This window comes from Haliotis rubra, unplaced genomic scaffold, assembly GCF_003918875.1.
Source record: "Haliotis rubra isolate DU_JTF1 unplaced genomic scaffold, ASM391887v1 Scf734, whole genome shotgun sequence".
Taxonomy (NCBI): Eukaryota; Metazoa; Mollusca; class Gastropoda; order Lepetellida; family Haliotidae; genus Haliotis; species Haliotis rubra.
In genome coordinates, this window is record NW_025767451.1 from 329,838 (window position 1) to 353,365 (window position 23,528).

General features: G+C 40.2%; 1 protein-coding gene across 2 annotated transcripts in view; it reads left to right on the top strand.

The window, feature by feature from the left end:
* The window catches only part of LOC124259739, a 39,274-nt gene extending 16,139 nt beyond the window's left edge, over window positions 1-23,135 (top strand). For both annotated transcript variants that reach the window (XM_046693929.1, XM_046693930.1), the window contains exons 2-3: window positions 13,938-14,147; window positions 21,313-23,135. In XM_046693929.1, coding sequence (XP_046549885.1) covers window positions 21,340-22,629 — 1,290 coding nt within the window. In that variant the 5' untranslated portion in view covers window positions 13,938-14,147; window positions 21,313-21,339 and the 3' untranslated portion in view covers window positions 22,630-23,135. The remainder of the gene's footprint in view (window positions 1-13,937; window positions 14,148-21,312) is intronic.
* Window positions 23,136-23,528: the final 393 nt, after the last annotated feature.

Here is a 23,528-nt window from a genome sequence, read left to right on the forward strand (position 1 = left end):
CCAACTCATTAAAATATATTAAAACATACTAAGTGTACATTGTACCGAGATCAACCCAATTCTGTTATGGCGGTCTGAATTGGGTGTGTACAATATACAGGTCTTGCTTTCAATATCGGTGTGAATTTATTACTTTGTGGTGGCTGCTAGTGGTATAGGACAACTCTTCGGTGGCATCTCTGGGGAAACAAAGATGTATTTCTGCTTTTCACAGCATGCCATCAATTACTGTGATTTATGAACTTCCAGAGGTCAACATCCCTCAACACAATGAAACTCATACAATACGTGTTACCGAATTACCAACATCTGAAACAGGTATACAACAAGAATACCAACATCTGAAACAGGTATACAACAAGAATACCAACATCTGAAACAGGTATACAACAAGAATATCAACATCTGAAACAGGTATACAACACGAATACCAACATCTGAAACAGGTATACAACAAGAATACCAACATCTGAAACAGGTATACAACACGAATACCAACATCTGAAACAGGTATACAACAAGAATACCAACATCTGAAACAGGTATTCAACAAGAATACCAACATCTGAAACAGGTATACAACAGGAATACCAACATCTGAAACAGGTATGCAACAAGAATACCAACATCTGAAACAGGTATACAACAAGAATACCAACATCTGAAACAGGTATACAACACGAATACCAACATCTGAAACAGGTATACAACAAGAATACCAACATCTGAAACAGGTATACAACAAGAATACTGTAATAGCCATCAAAGTGTCTTGTGGAGGTCACGATAACACAGGCTAGGGTGTGAGAACTGTTTATTTGCTGATGACAAACTGATGACAAACTGATGACAAACTGACACCCTGTAACAAGGAATGAGATAATAAGAATACATTTCATCTCACAATCTGACATATAAAGGCAACAATTCTACATAATCATAAGTGATACAGACATCTCTACTTTATATAATCTTGATATATTGCGGTCGTTGAAGTTACACATGCAATACGGATATGGCATGACATGCATGATGTTATATTCAATTAATTATACTATACAAATATATATAAACATATGTACCCTGTGATTCCCACGGGGGTGTTGTTGTCCGTATTCAAGATAATCTTGTATGAACCTGTTCATGATATAAAGCATACCATGAGTACGAATCTATTTACACACCTAAATATTTCATCTAAACTATTATCAATTCAGTAATAAACAATACAAATTACTGCCAGATAACCAAAACCACACATACAATCAGATATGGTATTTCTTATATACATACACTCAACATACACACACACACACACAAAGTATATGTGACATTTTTAACACAGCATTAATCTGATATAGATATGTTTACATGAAGTGATTTATACATTACAATGGCATTAAAAGAACATAATAGTAACTAACCCTTTTAATTTCTGGTCCTGTGTCTCCAAGTGTCCAAGTGCAAGTTGTAAGTGCCAGTGACAAGAATGCATATGTGGAAAACAAAGGGTTTGAAAAGTGGGACACCTAATTCAAAATTAGCCAATCATTAAAATATCTGGGCTTATACTTTGATTGCTAGCTGATCTACCCGACACTGAAGTGGACTTACCCAATGAAAGTACTTAACAAAGAAATGAGCTTTTAATGATACTAGTTTATTTGCAACTGCTTAAATATCTTATGCAGCCTGAAATAAGAGATTTGATTATTCATAAATCAGTGAAGATGACTGGTTCATATATCTGAAATTAATACAATAAATAGTTATTAATTACTGTATTGCCTGAAATATACAAATGACATTATTTTAAACATGTTAAAGTAAAACAGCAAAATGATAAAACATAATCACTATGTACAGACTTAAACTCTACCACATACTTCCCCCTCGGGACTAAATGATGTCCTCATCATTTGCCGGAGATCAGGTGGAGAAGGGTGTCTTGAGCAGAATCATTTGTGAGAATCCCACTTAGCATCAATGATGTGAGGTACTCTGCCCTGGACTTCCAATCAGGTTTTGGTACGGCTGCTGACATCACATACTCATCACTGGTCATCCACTGTGGTCTACTCCTGGAGCGATTGGATCTCCTAGGACAAGGTACCGGTGGTGTTACCGATCTTTCTTGAGGTACACTAACATCTTGTGCTACAGGTTCTGAAGTTAAATCCAAAGCTTCAGATGTTGCTTCCTCCTGTAGTGTCGGAGCTGTATCAGATTCACTGTTGGGATCATCAAGTACCGAAGTAGTTTCCACATCCTGATGTAGATCAGGAGCAACTTCCTCAGACTGGTCCTCTCCATCTTCATCATCCACAGCAGCACTATCTATGTCTGCTTCTGCCTCAGCTGGCCAATCAACTACATCTGCAGCTGAAACTGACGGCTCGGATGAAGAAATGGGGACGAGTTCAAAGTCTTCATCTTCACTCTCTGTGGTACTTGGATTAATACTGGGCAATACTGTCTGTCTCGTAGTGGGTTGTAGACGTGGACTGTACCTCCTTTTCCGTGGCTTGGGTACTGGAACAGGTGTTTCTGGCCTAGGAAGAGAACCAATTGGCAATAACAGATTCCTATGCAGAGTTTTCTTCCTGCCCTCTCCGTTTTCTTGTTCCACAATATATACTGGTATGGTATGGTAGGGTTTGGCTGGCTTGTGACAATGTAAATGTTATCTTCCCACTTGTCGGCTAGTTTGTGACGACCATCATAGGCTACCACTTTAACAAGTACACGATCACCGACATCTAATACAGCTGCTCTAGCTCTCAAATCATAGAAGGACTTCTGCTGAGATTGAGACTGGCTGGCTTGTCTAGTGGCTATCTCATAAGCATTGCGCAGCTTTCCCTGGAGGGTCTTGGTGTACTTGAGCATTGATGTTGAGGTGACAGGCTCCATGTCGAGTCCAAATGCCAAATCAATAGGAAGTCTAGGGTGACGACCAAACATTAGATAGAAAGGAGAGTATCCAGTTGTTTCATGTCGTGTGCAGTTGTACGCATGCACTAATGGTGCAACATGGGTTTTCCAGTCTTTCTTGGCCTCAGGTTCAAGTGTGCCCAGCATGTTGCATAATGTCCTATTGAACCTTTCACACATCCCATTACCCATAGGATGGTAAGGGGTTGTGGAGGATTTGTCGATCTTCAGGATCTGGCAGAGTTCAGTCATTACTTTGCCAACAAAATTGGCTCCCTTGTCCGAATGAATCCTTTTGGGCAAACCATAGTGAACCACAAAATTGTTGAAGAATAACTCTGCTGTGGTTCTTGCAGAAGGTGTTCTTTGATGGGTATGCCTGTGCATAATGAGTAAAATGATCAGTTACCACAAGAACATATTGCTGACCACCTGTGGAGGGTTCTAGTGCCAAGAAATCCATACATACTAGTTCGAGTGGCTGAGATGTTGTGATGCTAACTAGAGGTGCACGAACTGAAGTAGAGGACTTGCGTTTCATACATCTGCCACAAGATTCTATGTGAACTTCAACATCCTTGTTCATACCAGGCCAGTAAAATCTTTCCTTGAGTAGTGAAAGCGTCCTGTCTCTGCCTGGGTGTCCAACATTTTTGTGAAGACTCCTTAAAGCTGCAGCTCGACACCTTGAAGGGAGAACAAGTCGCTTCTGTTCAACTCCATCTTGTTTGACAACACGGTAGAGAACACTCTTATGGATTCTGAAGTGGTCGAAGTTCTTCAACAATATTGTCATCTCCGAGTTCCCTATATATAACTTTCTGTCTGGCTTGATCCGGTTCTCCAATCCCTCTATGATAGTTGCAAGGCAAGGGTCTCTGGCCTGTGCATGGCTCCAATCCTTGGCATTCATGTTACACTGCTCTTCGTCAATGTTGATTTCCTTCTCCTGTATTACATCCGTGGACATACAAAGACTTTCTACCATGCTGTTTACATTGATCATTCCACAGATAGCACGTATAGAATCTGCTGTAATTTGATCCACCTCTGTGTTGTCTCCTTTTGCAGGTAACCGTGACAAAGTGTCAGCATCCACATTCTCCTTTCCGGGTCTGTATTTGATACTAAAGTTGTAGCTGGCCAAGGCTGCCAGCCAGTGATGTCCTGTAGCATCAAGCCGAGCTGTAGTTAGTACATATGTCAGCGGATTATTATCGGTCACTACAACAAAATCATTACCATACAGGTAGTCGTGGAACTTATCAGAGATAGCCCACTTCAGACACAAAAACTCAAGTTTGTGCGCTGAATAGTTCCTCTCTGAACGGTTCAACCCCCTACTTGCATAAGCAATGACCTTCAAATGACCTTCCTGTTCCTGGTATAGAACCGCACCGAGACCTTGGGTACTAGCGTCAGTATGAAGTTCGAAAGGCTTGGAGAAATCAGCGTAACCAAGTACTGGTGGTGTTGATAATCTCATCTTTAATTCATTGAAAGCTCTGTCCTGCAATTGTCCCCATGTCCAGTCCTTTTTGGCAAGCTTTTGGACTCTTGATTTCTTGGAAGTGGTGCTTGGAAGTAGTTCAGATAGGGGTTTGGCAATTTTTGAAAAATCCTTGACAAACTTTCGATAATAGCCTGCAAATCCCCAGAAATTGTCGAACTTGTTCTGGTGTAGTTGGCATAGGCCAGTCGCGAATTTTGGTAATCTTCTCAGGATCAGCTTCGATACCATGTGCAGAAACGATGTACCCGACATATTTCACTTTCCTCTTGAAAAATTTACATTTTTGTGGGGCGAGCTTAAGTCCACATTCCTGCAGCCGCTGGAAGACAAGTTTAAGCCTCTCGACATGTTCCTCATATGTCCTGGAGAAAATGATCAAGTCATCTATGTAGACGAGACATATATTCAAATGCAAGCCTTCCAAACACTTCTCCATTAGTCGCTGATAGGTTGCTGGAGCATTGGACAAGCCAAAGGGCATCCGGTTGTACTCGAAAAACCCTAATGGACCTACTGTAAAGGCAGTTCTTTGCTTGTGATCTTCCTCAAGTTCCACCTGATGGTAGCCACTCTTCATGTCAAGGACAGAAAAATAGGTCATACCGCCTAAACAGTCGAGCATTACCTCAATCCTGGGCAGTGCATAAGAATCCTTAATGGTTCGACGATTCAATTGTCTAAAGTCAATGCACATCCTTAGCTGACCATTTTTCTTCTTAGCAAGGACTACATTGGATGCCCATGGACTATGTGAGGGTCGTATTACACCTGCAGATAGCAAATCCTGTAGATGACTTCTTACTTCATCAAACATAGCTGGTGGGATACGACGATGTCTCTGCTTAAAAGGGGCGATGTCATCAAGATCAATGCGATGCCGGACTTGTGTTGAGTGACCTAAGTCATAATCTGATTTAGAAAAGATGTCCTTGAATTTAAGTATGGTGTCTATTCCCTCGGCAATCTGATCACGTGTTAGGCCTTCCTTGTCCATCTCAATCTGATTTAGCAATAGGTCAGAGTCTACAGGGCGTCCGGGTGGTAAATCTTGAATGGTGACTGGTTGCAGCTCACACAAAATAGCTCGAGTTGGAATGATAACAGCCTTGGTAGTGACATTTGAAATGTGCACTTCTATTGTATCTTGTCCTTGAGGATTGTATTTAACAATAGTAGGGGCAATGTCAAGATCCTGAGGTACTGCTGAACAATTGGTTGGTTGTAGCAGTGCACAAACCTGAGGGTATGCCAATCCTTTATTGAGTTGACCCTTGATAACTGTGGTACTGTTACTAGGAATGACGACACTCTGATGTTCTGCACTCCTAATCAAGGCAAGTTTCCCATGGTTTCTCACTAATTCCTTCTCATGTAAAACAATACTTCGGAATGCCAAGTACCAAGGGGTATGCAAATTGGCTTTCTGTAAAAAACCTATCTCCATTTTGGTTTTTGCATACTTCAAGAAGATGTGATAACACATTTGTACCTAATAAGGCTGGCACCTTACCATTGTATCTGGTATCAGATACCACAAGGAAAAGACAAGGCACAGGGTCCTCGTTAATGCCACCTCCAGGAGTCCTAACTGAGACCTCTATAAATCCCTGATATTGGAGTTGCTCACCTCCAGCACATTCAATATCTAATAATTCATCAAAAGACTCTAATGCGATATGAGAAAGATGTTTCTCATAAAAAGATTGAGAAAGTATTGAAACAGTTGCTCCTGTATCAAGAAGGGCACGAACAGGAATGTCCTCAATGTAAACTTCGACTTCATTTGAAGTTCCTACTAGTCCTTGTGGTGGTTGCCTGTGTATGGGGCGTTGACAAGTGCCTAATGGTAACCCCTCCCCATAGGCCCTGGCAAGTTTAAAGGTCGCCTCTGATGATCCAATAAAACACGACAACCATAAGCTAAATGGCCCGGGTACCCACATCTGTAGCAAATAGGTGTGCTTCCCTGAGGCTGTGTGCTTTTCCACTGTGCTGAGGTACATCTTCCTGAAGGCTGAGACATCTGTGAGCTTGGGTACTGATACTGAGGTGCAGCTGCACCTTGTTGGACATCCCGTGACTGTTCTTCACTCCAAGAAGCATGTTGTCCAAACTGATTACCGTGTCCACGTCTGGGATTTCTGCCTCTTCCTCTCCATGAATAACTCTGGGGCTGCCTGTCTTCATAGCCCTCTATAGTTGGTGGTATAAATGACTGACTCTGGTATACATGAGCGGACATCTCTGTCTGTTGTTCTTTAATCTTGGAAATATCTGCTTTCAAATCCTTCATCATGCCCTTTAGTTCCAAAAAAGTCTTGATCTTTTGCAGTTTCAACAGTCGAGGCCATCTTCAGTGTTGCCGACTTGGGTTTGCTCTTGGATTTGTCTTGTTTCCCGTGGTGCAGATCAAATTCCAGTTCTCGAAGGCATAGTCTTAAGTCATCAAAATTGGATATGGCATCATATTTGTAGCCAGCTAGACTCTTAAGAGACGAGTGTAAACCATCCCAAAGTCGTGACCTCAGCATCTCATCCTGTTCCTCTCTTGAGATATGCTTCAGTTCAGTAAGCTGGAACAATAGCCTCTCCAACCTACAACTCCATGCTGCCACATCCTCATCATCCCGCTGACTGGTACTGTAGAACTCGGATAGCAAGGATGAACTACTACGTAGTGTTCCAAAGGCGCTCCTTAGTTTTGACAACAACTCAGCTATAGTTGCTTTGTGACCTAACTTCATAGAAACTAAGGCTGCTTCTCCTTTAAAGGATTTACGAATGGCTTGCAATACTACATCTGGGCTGTATGTCTTACTCTCTAGCAGGCAATCCACCTCATATCTCCAAAGGTCATACTCTGTGTCCTTTCCATGTTCTCCACTGAAGAATGGCAGTCTGGGAAAATGCTGGTATGACACTGATGTCGGATTACTGTGGCTTGTAGGTGGTGGTGATGTATCGCCTGGGTCTTCCATCTTGATAGAAGTGCCTTCTTGCTGCGACATTCCATGTATCCAAGCCTTTAAATCCTCTGGAGTATCATCTTTAGGATGCATCCCCATTTTTCTAAACAATTGAACCATGTTACCCAAGTCCTCTTTACTGAGTTCCATATTGGTTAGAGTAAGTGAAGCCAAAGAAAAACGTGTTTCTAAAAACACAAACCCGAAGGCGAAAAAGAGAAAGAGATAGTGCAATGTGGCGCCAGCGCTGTTGTAATGTTTGTGACTAAATGACTAAGTATATGGTTGACTATTGAAAAGTCAAATGCACGAGGGCAAGAGTAGAGTTGTGAAGGAGGCACTAACAGCTGAAAACGACATGAATGGCAACGAAGCAGTCGTGATATACAAAGTGAAGCAGCGGGTTCATCTGAGTTGATCACCTGGAAAGAATATGAACATGTGACAACCAAATTTATACGAAAGTTCGGGAGAAGATAAGGTTCAATCACGAATCATCAATGAGAGATGAAAACAAACCAATGTTGATTTGCAGTAATGCTGACGACAACACAAGTAGGACACTACTGAATCCACAAGCTATACCCTGGGGTGCATGGGTATGTGCAATGTGCCGTGAGTGCAGGGTGATGGAACATAGTAAGTCAGTCAAACAGTCAATATAAGTTTATTGATAACCTAATTTGGGTATAATTAATGCATAACGCCAAAGAGTAACGCCTACACACTTTATTGATTAAGCAAAGGTTTAAATTCTATTGAAGCTTCATAAAACACAAAGCACACCACACCCACACATCACAACGAAATACCACGCAGCACTAACTGGTGTCTATCAAGGTACATGTGGTCATCACTAATAAATAAACAAATTCAGCTGACCTTCAGTAAGTGATTCAACTAAATAATGGCAAAATAAACAGTTAAAGTTGAAAATACAGAATAATTGTTACAACAGGAATAACACTGCAGTGTAAAGTCAGTTACTAAGTAACAGGGAAAACCATTTGAAATTTCACAGAATATTGGATGCATCCACTGAAATTAGATACCTGAAAATATGCCGGCAATGGAATACACGCTCGTGTGATGAGGCAAAATACAGCAATTGCTTCTAAGCTAGCTTTGGAATCAGTCCATGATTGAATCAATCTTGGTGCAAGTTGATCATATTGTTCAGTTTATAGTTACCACGTATTGACGTGCATATGCAGTCTCTCACTGGATCACTTGGATTGTCAGTTGATCACTGGGCTTGTCACTCACTCCAACATCAGTCTTCAACAGCTCCTCACTGGGGGCTCCATTGTAATAGCCATCAAAGTGTCTTGTGGAGGTCACGATAACACAGGCTAGGGTGTGAGAACTGTTTATTTGCTGATGACAAACTGATGACAAACTGATGACAAACTGACACCCTGTAACAAGGAATGAGATAATAAGAATACATTTCATCTCACAATCTGACATATAAAGGCAACAATTCTACATAATCATAAGTGATACAGACATCTCTACTTTATATAATCTTGACATATTGCGGTCGTTGAAGTTACACATGCAATACGGATATGGCATGACATGCATGATGTTATATTCAATTAATTATACTATACAAATATATATAAACATATGTACCCTGTGATTCCACGGGGTGTTGTTGTCCGTATTCAAGATAATCTTGTATGAACCTGTTCATGATATAAAGCATACCATGAGTACGAATCTATTTACACACCTAAATATTTCATCTAAACTATTATCAATTCAGTAATAAACAATACAAATTACTGCCAGATAACCAAAACCACACATACAATCAGATATGGTATTTCTTATATACATACACTCAACATACACACACACACACACAAAGTATATGTGACATTTTTAACACAGCATTAACCTGATATAGATATGTTTACATGAAGTGATTTATACATTACAATGGCATTAAAAGAACATAATAGTAACTAACCCTTTTAATTTCTGGTCCTGTGTCTCTCCAAGTGTCCAAGTGCAAGTTGTAAGTGCCAGTGACAAGAATGCATATGTGGAAAACAAAGGGTTTGAAAGTGGGACACCTAATTCAAAATTAGCCAATCATTAAAATACCTGGGCTTATACTTTGATTGCTAGCTGATCTACCCGACACTGAAGTGGACTTACCCAATGAAAGTACTTAACAAAAGAAATGAGCTTTTAATGATACTAGTTTATTTGCAACTGCTTAAATATCTTATGCAGCCTGAAATAAGAGATTTGATTATTCATAAATCAGTGAAGATGACTGGTTCATATATCTGAAATTAATACAATAAATAGTTATTAATTACTGTATTGCCTGAAATATACAAATGACATTATTTTAAACATGTTAAAGTAAAACAGCAAAATGATAAAACATAATCACTATGTACAGACTTAAACTCTACCACAATACCAACATCTGAAACAGGTATACAACAAGAATACCAACATTTGAAACAGGTATACAACAAGAATATCAACATCTGAAACAGGTATACAACAAGAATACCAACATCTGAAACAGGTATACAACAAGAATACCAACATCTGAAACAGGTATACAACAAGAATACCAACATCTGAAACAGGTATACAACAAGAATACCAACATCTGAAACAGGTATACAACACGAATACCAACATCTGAAACAGGTATACAACAAGAATACCAACATCTGAAACAGGTATACAACAAGAATACCAACATCTGAAACAGGTATACAACAAGAATATCAACATCTGAAACAGGTATACAACAAGAATACCAACATCTGAAACAGGTATACAACAAGAATACCAACATCTGAAACAGGTATACAACACGAATACCAACATCTGAAACAGGTATACAACAAGAATACCAACATCTGAAACAGGTATACAACACGAATACCAACATCTGAAACAGGTATACAACACGAATACAAACATCTGAAACAGGTATACAACACGAATACAAACATCAATACGTTAACGTATGGCAAGAAAGGGTTATGGCGAGGAAGGGTTAGAGACAATTGTGACTTGTTGTCGTTATTCCATGCATACCACTGTAAGCGCTGACATCCGTAGTCCATGCCTTCTGTTATATCTTTTTCTGTGCATACACACTATTTCGGGAACTATAACAATTCTTTACGTTTACTTTCTTTCCATCCTCTGACCATTGCAAACAGTTCTTAGTCGTGAGATGTCTGTCATTTCCAAATTACAAGCAATAAATTGAACATGATTAAAGGGCCAGTGATCCAGAGCAATGTCCGTGGACTGGTTGCTGCTTTTGTTATTGTTTTTCTCCTGTGAGTACCCGGATGATATCCCAGAATTCATGACTGGTTCGTTACCTCTGCTGCGCCACCCTCATGCGCAATTGATAGTATGAGTATAGACTGATCAACAAAGATGAAATCTTTTTTACTCGATAATCTTGATTTTGTTGTAAAATTATGTAGACTGTGATGAATAATTTGGTTTCTTATAAGAAACAAATTCACTTTGATAAAAATGCTGGTTTTGATGTAATATTTTGATTTCATAGTAATGTTGACTTTATAAAAATGTTACCGTAAATGGATGTAGAATTTGATTTAAGAAATAGTTTGAACTTGAATTTGGTGAGAAGCCTGATATAATAGCATTGTTTGAAAGTAAGGCTAACTAAGTACATGGGGAGTCTTGAGGAGAGTAGTGAGCTTGGGTTCACTTCTAGTCAATCTGAATGTTGTATTAAATGGCATTATTTTGATAACAAATGAAAACATTTAAGTTTAACCATCTGCCAGTGGTAAAAAATGTTAGGACTGAAATAACGAAGTCAATGTACGTCTTTATATTTTGTCTTAGAATCCTAATTAGTTTATTATCATATTTGTATGCATTTTGAAACTTAATAAAATGCACACGGTCTGCTTATACTTAGTGAATATATAACATGACTGTTATATCTAGACATCTTATAGATTGCCAACGTGTATAATATTTCACACACACGCCCTAAGTGCGACCTAGTGTAAGTTGTCTGTGTCATTTCACTTCACGGCAAAAAAAATATTCTGTTGAATGTCATAACAAAAAAATTAAAACAAAATGCAAATATTAAAATTAAAACAGGCTATTAAGTTATAGCAACAATATCAGGCTATTACCTTGTTCGGGGAATGTATCCATCAGTATCCACATAAAGGAATGAGATGCCATTCATCTGCAGCTGACAAAGTATCCTGTTCCATGTCATGTGTCTTTTAACAGTCTAATATGCGAAAAGGTGATCTATCGTTTCAGGTTTTTCACATTGGTGTATCCCATTGGTCACCCAAGATAGCACGCCTGGCAACTAATTGCATGATGTCCGCCATGCTTTAAAAAGTAATTTAGTTAGCCTACAAAGAGACTTTACGACAGGGTGTATTCAGTATAGATGAGTAAATTACATACATAAACACTACCTTTTGTCAAATCCGCTGTGCAGGATAAAAAAAATTAATCAATCAGCGTGTTGTCGGTTAATCTTTTGATCGATGTTTGTTTTGTAACTCAGCTGATTATTCCTCTTGCTGCACTGCCATGCGCATATTACATAAGATGTAATACATTTGCCACATCAGACCTCAATTTATAATGATGAGTATTTACTCCAGACACAATAAATGCCAACCTTTGTGGTGTTATACCCGTTATAAACTCATTAACTGACCATCAAGTGAACGATGACAAATAACATGTGTAGGTTTACTACCAAACAAGGGTTACAGCATGAGAGTAGTAATCGCTGTATTGCATGCAAGTTTGATTGTCTGAAAAAAAACGTATGGTCCGACACTGTTTTGAGGATACGAACGGATCGAAATTCATTGTTACATAAGAAATATATATAAGCATTTGCTCTGTACTTATAATTAAAGATTGTATTTACCTAAGTAAATTTCAGATTTTTTTAGCAATGGCAAAGTGGGGTTGTTTAGTTTTGGATTCAAATATATCAAATGTGTGTTTTTGATATCATAGCATACGTAATAGACATCATATTGTTACATGATTAAATATTGAGGTAAAAACACAGAAATAGGATGAAATTGGATCAGTCACTATACCATCCAAACATTTGAAAATCTGAAAAAGCCTACACTGCTGGGATACTTATTACAATCAGACAAGAACTGTAGGGGATATTTTCAAATAACGGCATCTGATGGGCATCCACCCTTCCTAATGTCCCACTGATTAGGTTGAAGAAATTCTGCCGAGGTGGACAGTAGCCCAGTCCCCGTGTTCGTCGCGGTCGAGGGAGCAGGGGTTGACCAGTTTGCAGCTAGGTTTCGTAATTAGACTGTTGGCTGGAAACATTAATCGCTCTGGATCAGTGGCCCTTTAAATGATACGGACCAACAACATCTGTGTACTGGACTATTTTTAACAATGTATTGTTCATCATTTTCCATGATGCACTCTACACATTGTGAGTCGCATCATAGATGAACCTTTAAGTCAGAACCAGAGGTATGATGTCGACAGTAAGGATCGGCCACGCTGGTCATTTATTGACAAGGTGTTGGACATCTCTTTTAATTCGCATCACAATCTACTTTTCATAATGCAATTTCGATGCAAAATCATATAGTGACGGTTTTGAGTGGGAAGTGACTGGACCTGAGCTTCATCCTGGCTAAGGACTTCCGGGTTTTGCTTCTTCTCAACACTGCAAATACATATTTCTCCATAATTTTCATCTCCTTATTTCTGCATACATTCTATCGACATGTACCAAACATTAATACTGAGGCAAAAGCCACACCAGTTGACGGTTTTCGTATAGAGTCTTTGTTCTTGTCATATCAGGTTGTCTATTTGTAGCAGGACACTTACAGAGACTGGCACTGTCTTATGTGACCTGAAAAGGTCACGAAAGTCAATTTAAAGATTATAAGGACAAATGATTGAGAATATACAATACATTCCCAAACTATCAGATGTCCGATTCTGTCAACACTACCGACATGGACACTGATCAACAAGCAAATCTAGTTCCGTCTCATCACACTCCAATGCCTCCTCCAGACCCCCGCGATATCTCTCCTTAGGAAGTAGTCCGATAGATTCGGAGAATGCCATGGATGAATGAATGCTCAGTTACCAAGGGCGTGGATGGTACCCACGAATCCCAGAGTCTATGCGGGTGAATGGGTAGTTTCGTGGCACCAGTCGTCAAAGACAATGGAAGCTAAAAGAATAACAAGAAATCAGATTGCATGCTACCTTTTCAAAATATTGTTCATCGGATAGGTCACTGAAATGCATTCTGTTGTGAATAAATGTTTGTACGAATTGTAGTCTTTATCTGTCTTCCCAGTAGCGTGTAGCAATGTTGACATACCTATAAAGCCCTGTAATCCATAAGGGATCCGTTTCGACATTTGACCTAGTACATTACGTATCTGCTGTAGGTCACGGATCCAGATAGACTACACAAATAAGAAATAGAACCATTCTCGTTTCAGCGCCATGAGGAAAGGGTCCCGGAAAGCGAGGGCTGAGTTGAGGTTGCTCTGACTTGTGTTCTACAGGAGACAGTTTAAAGTTTGTAAAGTTGTATCCTGGCTGAGAAGTTATTAGGGTTTGGGAAAAACCACATCCAAACCGTCTGCTTCAATGGTGGCCTGAATCGGACTTCGCACGTTCCCGAAAAACCTTGTCATGGCGTTGTGAAGGTATGGTTGAAACCATTGCCAAAATAGTCTATGTCGAACACTGAAGGTCATTAACTTAATATTCTGCACAGGTGAATTTAAATTTGTAATTGGGGCGGTGGGGTAGCCTTGTGGTTAAAGCGTTCGCTCGTCACGCCGAAGACCCGGGATCGATTCCCCACATGGGCAAAATATGTGAAGCCCATTTCTGGTGTCCCCCACCGTGATATTGCTGGAATGTTGCTAAAAGCGGCGTAAAATCAAACTCACTCACTCACTAAATTTGTTATTTTACTTTCATTGAACAGTAGGCTCTTTGCTGCGTTTTGGATGACACTGAACATATTTCCATATATCGTTATGTTTTGTAATATCTCAGTAGTTGTGTAGTATACGTTCGTGAGGATTTCTGGTGTATCTTCTGTGTCTCAATATGAAAACCATGTTTGATTATGTATATAAAATGTCCCTGCCATTAAGGCCCCTGTAAATCCCGCGGCTTAAGGCGTCTGTAAAGAGTAATCTGAAAATCCATTTGCTAGGTCTGCACTGTAGGAATTTACAATGTGGTTGTGTGTTAACATACGTCCATTGTCAGGGTAAGCAGAGTACACGATTAAGGAGATGGTCCCCGTTTTATCTGCAAGGTTTGCTAAAACAGAATCTAGTAACCCACCATACTGCCTACCACTCTTGAGTGCCTGCCACACCTGTATGTCGTAATCCGTTCGTGACATATTGTCGTAAATCAAACTCGAGACAACAGAAGTCGTAAATTTGATAGAACTCGATGACCCGAAATGAATAAATTCTGAATTGTAAGGTTAAGTCGTCTCCAAAACTGACAATTACTCAAAACTTTATTCATACATGTGTCTGTGCACATCGAGAGACAAAGGCAGATATCTGCAGCAGATAAAACAACGCACGCGTGTAGTATTGTGATTGAGCTGTCAGTTGAATCGATAGGTATGGATAAACAATACTTGTATTCAGTCCGTTGTTTTTTTTCAATTACTGTATTGAATATCGGACACAATGATTAATTTGAGTTGTGAAATTGTGCAGAAGACATTTCTATAAATGTCAAGGTCTCCATTTTTCAGCAAGATATCTATGATAACTTTGTATTGTGTGCCGCTACTGCCAAACATAGACAGCTGAGTACTGACACGTGTCTTCCTTCACACATCCTCGATAGGGGCTGGTACGTACGAACGTTTGGACCATACCTACAATAAGAATAAGGAAGCATGTAACCTGCTAGATATAATTGACTGTATCCGTTTGTGGGATATGGCTGGTCAGACTAAGAGATAACGTTTTACGTCATCATAGTTCCGTACATTCAATTTGTTGTCGGGTTGATGATTTAGATGATGGTATAAAGAACAATAAACACCATATCATTTAATATAAATATAATTACTCTTTTATTGCTATACAACGTGTCTAGCGTGATAATTGATCACATAGAGTTATAAGTTTAGCAAGTATAAACATATTGAAGATAGCGCATTTAAGATCAAACGATGACTTTTTCTTTATTTCAGGCCTATAGTACATTTCATATATACAAATTTCTTATCGACACGGCTTGATAAATAAAAACCGCAACATTTTTAATTACACTTTCATTTGAAGAATTCAATAGAGACGAAAATTTATCAATTGATGGATGGACAAATAGAGTTCTTTAATATATTTTTTACTTATAGTATTACATGCTGATCTTCTTTAAGATCATTATTACAACATCTACATATTCTATCCTCTCTTTTGATATTCATAAACCTACCTCTTTCAATTAATAAATCATGAGATGAACAACGGAAACGAGCTAAAGCTATTCTATATTTCTTAACATTAACACATGATAAATAACGTTCAGTATAAATGTGTGTTTTAAAGATTGAATAATAATTACATTTTGTAGGTAATGAATTGTTTCCAACCATTTCTGCTGGTAAATATCTTTTAATCTTTGAGTGAATGCATTTAGAAACAATGACGAACATTCAACGCTTTGTTCTACCATAAATGATTAAATCCTGTAGAAAATAGTAGGTGTTTAACATGTGTTGCCCAATTCTTTTTACCTTCTTTGTCATATAGTAACATCATATTATAGCATTCTTTGGTAAACGGTAGGATGGAATACTTAATAACCTTTATCCAATATTTGATAGCCCTGATTTGTGAAGATAAGATGAGCGGGTATCTGCCACATTCCCCATATACCGTAACATTTGATGTGCTCATCTTTACCCCGAGACATTTCTTGCAAGCAAATAAATGTACCTTTTCTATGGAATCAAAGTATTTAAATCCCCATATTTCCGCACCATACAGTAGAATTGGTTTGATTTTAACATCAAATATTCTAAAAAAGGACGTAAAGTTTAAATCCCCAAGTATTTTTATATTTCTCAATATACCTGTCAATACCTTAGTGCTTGAATAGATGCATATTTTGCATGTACCAGCCATGAAAGATGATTAGTGAAGTATACACCAAGGTATTTATATGAAGTGGTAGTCTCTATAGTACTTCCTATAAAACCATTTTTCCCTTTTTGATCATTTCCCCCTTTTTTAAAAACAACTACTTTCGTTTTATCCATATTTACACTTAGGCATGATATTTTACAGTAGTTTTCTAGTTCGTTAATTTGCTTCTGTAGGCCAATGATAGTACTCGAGATGAGAACAATATCATCTGCAAATAATAAAAGGAAAAGATGAAACATATCGGGATGCAACTGTATACCATGTGAGCAATTATTTTACAATCTGTACTGAACGATGACAGAGAGGTTTATCTTACATTTATCAACTTATTATACAGGTACTTCAAATGTGTGCACACACTATTTCACATTATTCATAAACGAAAAGATAGCAGTATCTCTACAAGTGCAAATCAATTCGTCCTACCTGTAAGCGGTTTAAGTACTTAAGTACCTGACAGATGTTGAGATCCCAGACACAAATACCACCCAACTGCACAGACAGTACAAAGTGGCCGCCTCGTAATTGATGGATGGATTTTTGCCGGCTTATATCGACAGGCCATTGGTAGTCATAATATCTCCATAAATCGCAGCGTCAGTCACAGACGCTTTGGTGCACTTTGTACTTCACAGCGTTTATCTTCCAAACAAATGCGTTGCGATATTAACCCTTGTGTAAGAGATTGATGCAATGTCCACTTTCTGCTGATGTGTATATTGCAAATAGATGCAATCTGTATCTCTTGCATGATACACAAACTGTAATCACATTGGCATCCTATACAGTGCACTTCTAAAGGAGTCCCTGGCTGGTCGACTGGCTCGGCTTACCGCGGCAGGTAACAAACAAAAAATGACCCTTTTTCAAAGTAAATTATAGGAGTGGGGAGTGGAAGGACATACTTACCCTTTTTGAGAACACCTGGTGTCACGGCTAATTTTCAATTACCCATTCATATTATTGTTACCACTATTCTTCCTTTTGCGGACCCGTGAAGATCCGGGTTAGAATTGATCTTCAGTCACCCATGCTTGTCGTAAGAGGCAACCAACGGGAATCGGATGGTCAGGCTCGCTGAATGGGTTGACACATGTCATCGTATCCCAATTGCGTAGATCGATGTTCATGCTGTTGATCACTGGATTGTCTTGCCCAGACTCGATTATTTACAGACCGCCGCCATATAGCTGAGATATTGCTGAGTGCGGCGTAAAACTAAACTCACTCACTCTTCCTTAAGAGCCTAATGAAATCCTAAGCTATAGCAGGTATAGCCTAGATGATCACCTGTGTATGCGATCAATAATTTATTTGACAAATTGTTTAAGCTCTAAAAAAGGGGGTCATTTTTGTTGTGAAAGTAATAACTTGAAAATAGACAACTAATAAATGATATGTATACTGATGAAAAGAATACAATTGTTTTCTAAACTATATGCAAATGACCTGGTCAACTGATTTACCCCTGGATCTCTTCGACTTAGTTTACATATCAATCTGGCTGGCGTTGTTGTAAGACCATTAACCACAGATCAAAAAGCACATTGATAATCCACATTCGTATTCAGTCCGTAATTTCACAGCGATTTCTAAATGTCTATCAACACCGTGATCTGATTCAGTATACGTTAAGCTGATGATTTCATAAAGGGATATTTAAAGTACAATACATGTATATAATAGTACAATATAATTGCAAGTATTAACTACCGTGGTACAAGTCCAGGGTGAAATAATTGCCCAACAGATTACCTGAGCTGCAGATACCGATGTTTATTAAGCCCACTACGTGTTTCCACTACCTGTCCGAATAAATCAAGGAAAAGCGTATCAAACCTATGCTATATTATCAATAACACACAGATTATGGCCGCCATGCACCTGAAACGGTATAGCCACACTCAATCCGGGGATCTACTGCTGCCCGCGTTCCTGCGAGTATTCCTGATTACATATGTATGCTGGATGTCACATAACTGCCGCACATATCCCAGTTTGTCCCATCCTATTCCACCCCACATCATGTCTCCTTCTAATCCCATCTCACTTCCATCCCATCATCTGTGCCATCCGATCTCCCACTGCCCCGACCCCTCAATTCCACACCATTCCATCCAAATCCACACCCTGACCCATCCTATACACTACTACTACTACTACTACTACTACTAATACTACTACTACTACTACTGACAACGATTGTGTACCTTACAATACAATTGTACTATGGGCCATGTGGCCTAATATACGGAATAAACTTGACTGACTTCTACTACTACTACTACTACTACTACTACTACTACTACTACTACTACTACTACTACTATCACCACATACCAGTATCACTCGACTGCCTCCGTGGTGTAGTAGTTAGAGCGTCGGCCCAGAGTGATGAAGGCCGCGGGATCGATCCCCGGCCGCGCCATACCAAAAGACGTTAAAATATGGTATTTGTTGGTCCCTGCTTGGCGCTCGTCATTAATGGATATAACAAGGACTGGTCGGCTCGGAGTTAGTATAATGTGTCTGAGTAGGGTATTCATGCTTCACTGCGGCATGGTATCTCAGTGAGCTGGCACTATAAAACCATCTTAAGTCTGGGCTAGTACAAGCAGCCACACATATACACGCATGCACGTCGCCTTATGAACGAAATATTCTTAAGTATGACGTTAAACCCCATTTCACCTCACCTCATATTGTCACGTCAGGTCTGGTAAATCACAAGTTTGTCGATCATTTACAGGCTGTCGACATTAAGCGAGGCTTCATTTCACTACGAACATCGTAATTGTCTACTTACGACAGTCGCTGAGCTACAAATAGCGCTGATGTGGCGAAGAACGAATGCGCAGAACGAACCAAGTAAATGATCTCTATCGACCGAACGTACCAGCCCTCTATAGGCATGTAACAATACTATTAACTCGGGGTAACCAGAACACAGCTACAGCATTGGGAACACCCCAGGCAGAATGGAAGTGGTGGGGTAAATATTTGCCCATTGTAATGGTATGTTTTCTTTACATGCAAAATGGCCATTTCTCTTCAAGTGGAATCACATAAGCTGAAGGGTCAATGCTTTCTTTTAGCCACCTGTAGTCTGGTGTAGCATTTGGATTAAGTTACTCCAGTAACTGCATTGCATTAGGGTAAGAATCACAGGGCGCTGATACCTTGGACGTTGTAAGATGGCAGTGTGGCTGCTTCATGGTAAATAATTCTTGCTTTTGTCTCAATAACACTGTGCTATGTTTATACTGTATTTTCATTACGTTGCTATATAATCATATTACGTCAAGGGTTTCTTGTTTCTTCAAGAGAATTCACTATGTGACAAACTATCGTGAACTCTGTAACAGTAGAGGGGTGATTCCATGCTACCGTTATGACATGAACTTTCTGATTTTACGTACTTGTCTTTAGTGTCAGTATTTCGTGACGTTTTATCGCAGTGTTGCTACCAGCGACCTATAACCGTGACACATCGATGTGCTGGTTTGTAACTTCAGGTTGTGTGTTTTATCGCAGTGTTGCTACCAGCGACCTATAACCATAACACATCGAAATTGGAATAGACAAAGCATACTTTTGATTGGATGATATCACGAGGAACTCTCCACTCCATCAGCTACTATGACACACCGACGAGTACCATGACACACGTCGGGTACCATGACACACAGTCGAGGACCATGGCACACAGTCGAGTACCATGACAAATAGTCGAGTACCATGACACACAATCGAGTACCATGACACACAATCGAGTAGTACCATGACACATGACTCACAGAGTACCTTGACACACAGTTGAGTACCATGACACACAATCGAGTACCATGACACACAGTCGAGTACCGTGACACACAGTCAGTACCAGTGACACACAATCGAGTACCGTGACACACAATCCGAGTACCATGACACACAATCGAGTACCATGACACACAGTCGAGTACCATGACACACAATCGAGTACCATGACACACAGTCGAGTACCATGACACACAGTCGAGTACCATGACACACAATCGAGTACCATGACACACAATCCAGTACCATGACACACAATCGAGTACCATGACACAGTCGAGTTGAGTACCATGACCATGACATAGTCGAGCACCGTGACACACAGTTGAGTACCATGACACACGGTCGAGTACCATGACACACAGTCGAGTACCATGACACACAGTCGAGTACCATGACACATAGTCGAGCACCGTGACACACAGTCGAGTACCATGACACACGGTCGAGTATCATGACACACAGTCGAGTATCATGACACACAGTCGAGTACCGTGACACACAATCGAGTACCGTGACACACAGTCGAGTACCGTGACACACAAGCGAGTACCATGACACACAGTCGAGTACCGTGACACACAGTCGAGTACCGTGACACACAGTCGAGTACCATCGTACACAGTCGAGTAACATACCACCGAGTACCGTGACACGACGTCCGGTACCATGACACATTACACTCCTTCGAGTACCATCATCAAACTTCATCATATATGTGTATTTTTACGAGTGTATGTGTGTGTGCGTGCGTGCATGTACACGTGTGTGTTTGTGTGTGCGTTGTTGTTGTTGTTGTTGTTCTTGGTGTGTATTTGAAGTAACCACTTTTAATAAGATATATATCGTTTTGCAGGTGTCTCGCTAAGTAACAACAAGTATTATGTCTGGCCGGAAGTACGGGAGCGATAAAGAGGTAGCGGCCGTGACCTTCAACATGAAGGAACAGCGATGTCTCGAAAAATCCCTACAAACCCTGACTTTGGAGAAAACATACTCCCTCAAACTCCTCGACCTTGACCATAGAATCATCAAAGTCAACTACCGGCGTCTGAAGGACAAGGTATCCAGGATCAAGTCCAACCTATCAGCTGACGAAATTTCAGATCTACGACAGCTTGAAGCAGACGGCAAACTGCGACCGGCGTACAACTCGGTGAACATCAGTGGAGCTTTAAAAATCGCAGCAGCATCGAGGAGGCTTAAATTTCAGAGGCCTTTACGAGACCGAGCATCTAGTGCCCATCCTCGTCTCACAGGGCGCAATGAAGGAACCACTCACCCTACTCCAACTCTACCTGGTCTGTGTAGGAGTAACTCAGTTACCGGAGTGTTCATCGATGCCCCAGCCTCTGAGGTCACAAGGCGGAGAATGTCTGTAGACGTGATTCCTAATAATGACAAGCTGAGACCTTTCAGTGCTTTCACAATCGGACAATCAAGCGCTCACGAAACAAAAGGCGATGAGGTGAATAAAAGACCCGCGACATCGTCATGTGTAGGTTTTGACAAGACTAAGCTTGTGTCCCGACCCACGACTGGTGCGTCATGTAACAGCGTTTCTCACGGGCACACACATTCCCCCTTTTCTTCTCACTCTCAGGCAGAAAAGGATGCACGTGTCCCCTCAGCTTCTATCAACCGCCGTCAGAGTCGGGAGTTGAAATCCATGTACCCATCTGATGATTCAATAGACTCCAACTTGGGGGATGATCTGTATGAAGAACGGAGACAGGAGCTTTTGGAGGAGGAGCTGGCCAGAACTGAGGAGCTCGAGCTCCGGAAAGAGGAGTTCCTTCAGAAAATAGACGATTATCTGAGACGAACGAGTTCCCTTGGGGAGATGGACGAGGTGGCGATCACTAAAGCCGAATCTTTGAAAAGTCTCATTGTAAGTGAGAGGGTAAGTTCAGCCAAAAATGGAAAACGGCTCACTAAGAGAAGACAGATGAAAGTGGATTTCGACCAGACGCCCACTTTTCTTCCCGAAGCAGATTATCGTCGGCGTTTATTCAATTTATGGACAGACATGAACAAGTGTCGGTATCTTCGTGTACCAGAGGAGCTAATAGACCTCTCCGGGATCCAGACTTTAGCTAAAGACCAGATGCTGCTGTTCGAGGTTTTACGCAAAGCTGAGCAAGACTCACTCACGGCGTCCGCTGAGTTGTGAAGGAGGGGTGAGGGGTTCAGCAGAATGCAGCCTTTAACATGGTCCGGACATTGCAAATGGGCTAAACACAGTGACGAATCACGAAGTTATAGCGCAAATGTCAGCATTTGTGAGTGAGCGACAAAGATCTAGATTCGGCTGTTGATTGTAGGGGGTAGTTTCTGAAGTTTTGCCTGTTAAACACAATTATTGGTGTGATGAGATAAGTGAAGTTTAGGTTGTCAGTATCTCTCCAAAAGTCGAGAGGAATGTTATCTCCTATATGTACTTTTGTACTATGCAACATGCGTCATTCCTGTACTTATATATACTTTAATAACACCAATAAATGGAATTCATTGCACACAATTAAATTGTGTTCAGGTAATACGTATTTGTCCAGTAGTTCATGCCGCTTAATATATTAGAAAATTTATTATATTTTATGTTTGAACACAGAGAAATGGTAATTCAAGTTTTTTGGACTTCGTTTCTGCACAAGCAGGGAATAAAGCGCTATATAAATAGATTGTCATTGTTAATATTAATATTTAATATTTCAATCGGAAGTGCTTTTGCCCGTGCTGTGCGCATGCTTTGCCACAGAAGCAGCAAACCGTGATATTAACTGTTGCCGAGCTCCCTATAGGTGGTGACATTACACGGGTGTACTGGGTTGTCCCTCATGTTGTTATTTCCAGTGGGCGCATACACCGGCGTTATCATCGACTCACTGGGATCCAAAGGGATCAATACTGAGTCAAACAAGTGAGATAGCGAGTGTTCAGGCACTGTTCCCTTCGGAATCTGTACACTGCCCGCTCCTTGGGCGTCTACACAAACAGTCACTGTTTTCACGTCAAAATGGACGTAGTGGAAACATCAAAGACCAAGACATCACACTACAACGTGTGTAATGT